The 1,979-nt window shown below is 36.8% G+C and overlaps 1 protein-coding gene across 1 annotated transcript; it reads left to right on the forward strand.

Moving 5' to 3' along the window:
* Window positions 1-6: 6 nt before the first annotated feature.
* LOC119643929 (exocyst complex component 7-like) lies at window positions 7-1,239 on the forward strand. Its single transcript, XM_038043437.1, has 5 exons — window positions 7-63; window positions 114-405; window positions 464-786; window positions 854-987; window positions 1,065-1,239. Exons 2-5 carry the CDS (start codon window positions 180-182, stop codon window positions 1,165-1,167), a joined length of 786 nt encoding a protein of 261 aa, XP_037899365.1. The 5' UTR covers window positions 7-63; window positions 114-179; the 3' UTR covers window positions 1,168-1,239.
* The last annotated feature ends 740 nt before the right edge of the window (window positions 1,240-1,979 follow it).

The following is a 1,979-nucleotide window of genomic DNA, read 5'->3' on the forward strand; positions in this document are numbered from 1 at the left end:
CGTACATACGACGTTCAACAGAGGGAGCAATTGACCAAGGTTTTGAACAAACTACAATATACGGTACGCTGATATGATCTCCAAAACACTATTTAATAAACCATTTTTTTTAGGGTGCTAAAGCTCTAGAGCATTTTCTCGATGTAGTGCGGGGGGAATCCAGTACTAATATAGTTGGCATGAGCTCAAGTACCTTAGGTTATGTGAACGTACCTAAAGACGCGACAGTTCACGAATTAACCTCAAATACCATATGGTTTATTGAACATTTATGTGATCACTACGATGTAATCGGTGCCATTTTGCAACCGGATGTTTTATATTCGACTCAACTCGACACTATATTGATGAAGAAATCATTACCCGAAGAGGATCGCAATAAGGCTTTATTAGCCATTTACATAAGTATAAAATGAGTTTCAACTATTGGATGAGCTCTTAACAATTACATTAAAAATTATAGAAAAGGCGTTAGCGGAGCTGAATCTATCTATAATGAATAAATGTGAGCAATACAATGATCAGGCTACAAAGCATTTGTTTCGCCTTAATAATATTAATTATATACTAAACTCTTTGATTACTTCAAACCTAATCGACATTGTTACGATGGCTGAGCCCGACTGCCGCAACAGTTATATTGAAACAATTAAAGAACTTAAATGTTCCTATCAGAAGACTTGGGCTAAAATGCTGGCAAACATTTCACCTCTTGAGGAGCTGCCTAAACCGGCACAGGGCAAAGTAAAAGATAAAGACCGTAGCATATTGAAAGAACGCTTTCTGGTAAGTTTTACTGTTGTAAATTTAATGCGTCAACCCTGTAATTTAGCTGCGATTAACCATTTTGTAGACATTCAACAAGGACTTTGAAGAAGCTTGCAAAATTCAACGCAGTATTTCCATACCCGATGTCACTTTACGTCAGGGCATTAAACGTGACAATGAAGAGCACATACTGCCTAAATACAATGAGTTTTTCAAAATGTAAGATTTCGATAAATTTAAAAAAAAACTACATTCTAAAGAACATTTCTCGTCTCTCGTGTTTGCTTACTTTCAAGGTATGCTGCCGTGCAGTTTAGTAAAAATCCTGAGAAATATGTCAAGTATAAGCCGCATGAAATCAAAGCAATGCTTAGTAAATTATTTGATGATTCAGCTTGAGTTTAGAAAGCTGCCTCAACTTCTGACATAGTTTATTTATTTATTTTTTATTGTTGTTGAAAAGAAACTACACACAAATCTGTATAAATAAATTTATATACATATAAATGTATGTATTTTTCTTTGGTTTTTTATAGACGTTTGGAGAAAAACCTCTCATACACAGATCTATATCTCCGGTAACATGACATAGAAATGAAGGATTGAAAGCATGCTTCCGAATGAGCGAAACTGCAAATCGAGCCAAGTAGTAACACATCAAGGGCGAGATGTTTCTTACACCGGAGTAGAACTAGAGTGAGTTCAGTAAGATTTGGGCGAGAGCGGTGAAAAACGAGAAAGTAGATAGACAAAAGAGTAAGCGTGTGCATAAAAAATGTCAAATATGTTGTCGTAGATACGAAAAAAGCAAATCAGTCTGATGTTGTCTCATCTTTTGCGTTTGAAAATGACAGTTTCTGGTGGTTCAGGTATCAGCCATAGGTCGCAAATCTCACTATCAAGTGCTCGGACCATTTTCAGACAGGGTTTATCATAGGTATGCCGTGGTATGAGTCTGTAGAGGACTTTGATGTCCCAAGACGAGAAAAGAGACTCCGGTCGAGGATTAAAGGACATGCATGGAAATACTTTATAGAAAAGACGATTCTTCCTTTGGCGATGTTTATGTATTCCTCATTAAGTTCGCTGGCGATGGTATTTCAGATTGGACTCAAAGCTTCCGTCTACGGGTATTTGACAGATGTAATTTCACCATCACGTAGAGCTTCACATGCATAGAAGTCAGCTTTTCCGTTAAAACAGAAAGTGCA

Source organism: Glossina fuscipes, unplaced genomic scaffold (assembly GCF_014805625.2).
Source record: "Glossina fuscipes isolate IAEA_lab_2018 unplaced genomic scaffold, Yale_Gfus_2 71032, whole genome shotgun sequence".
NCBI classification, from domain to species: domain Eukaryota; kingdom Metazoa; phylum Arthropoda; class Insecta; order Diptera; family Glossinidae; genus Glossina; species Glossina fuscipes.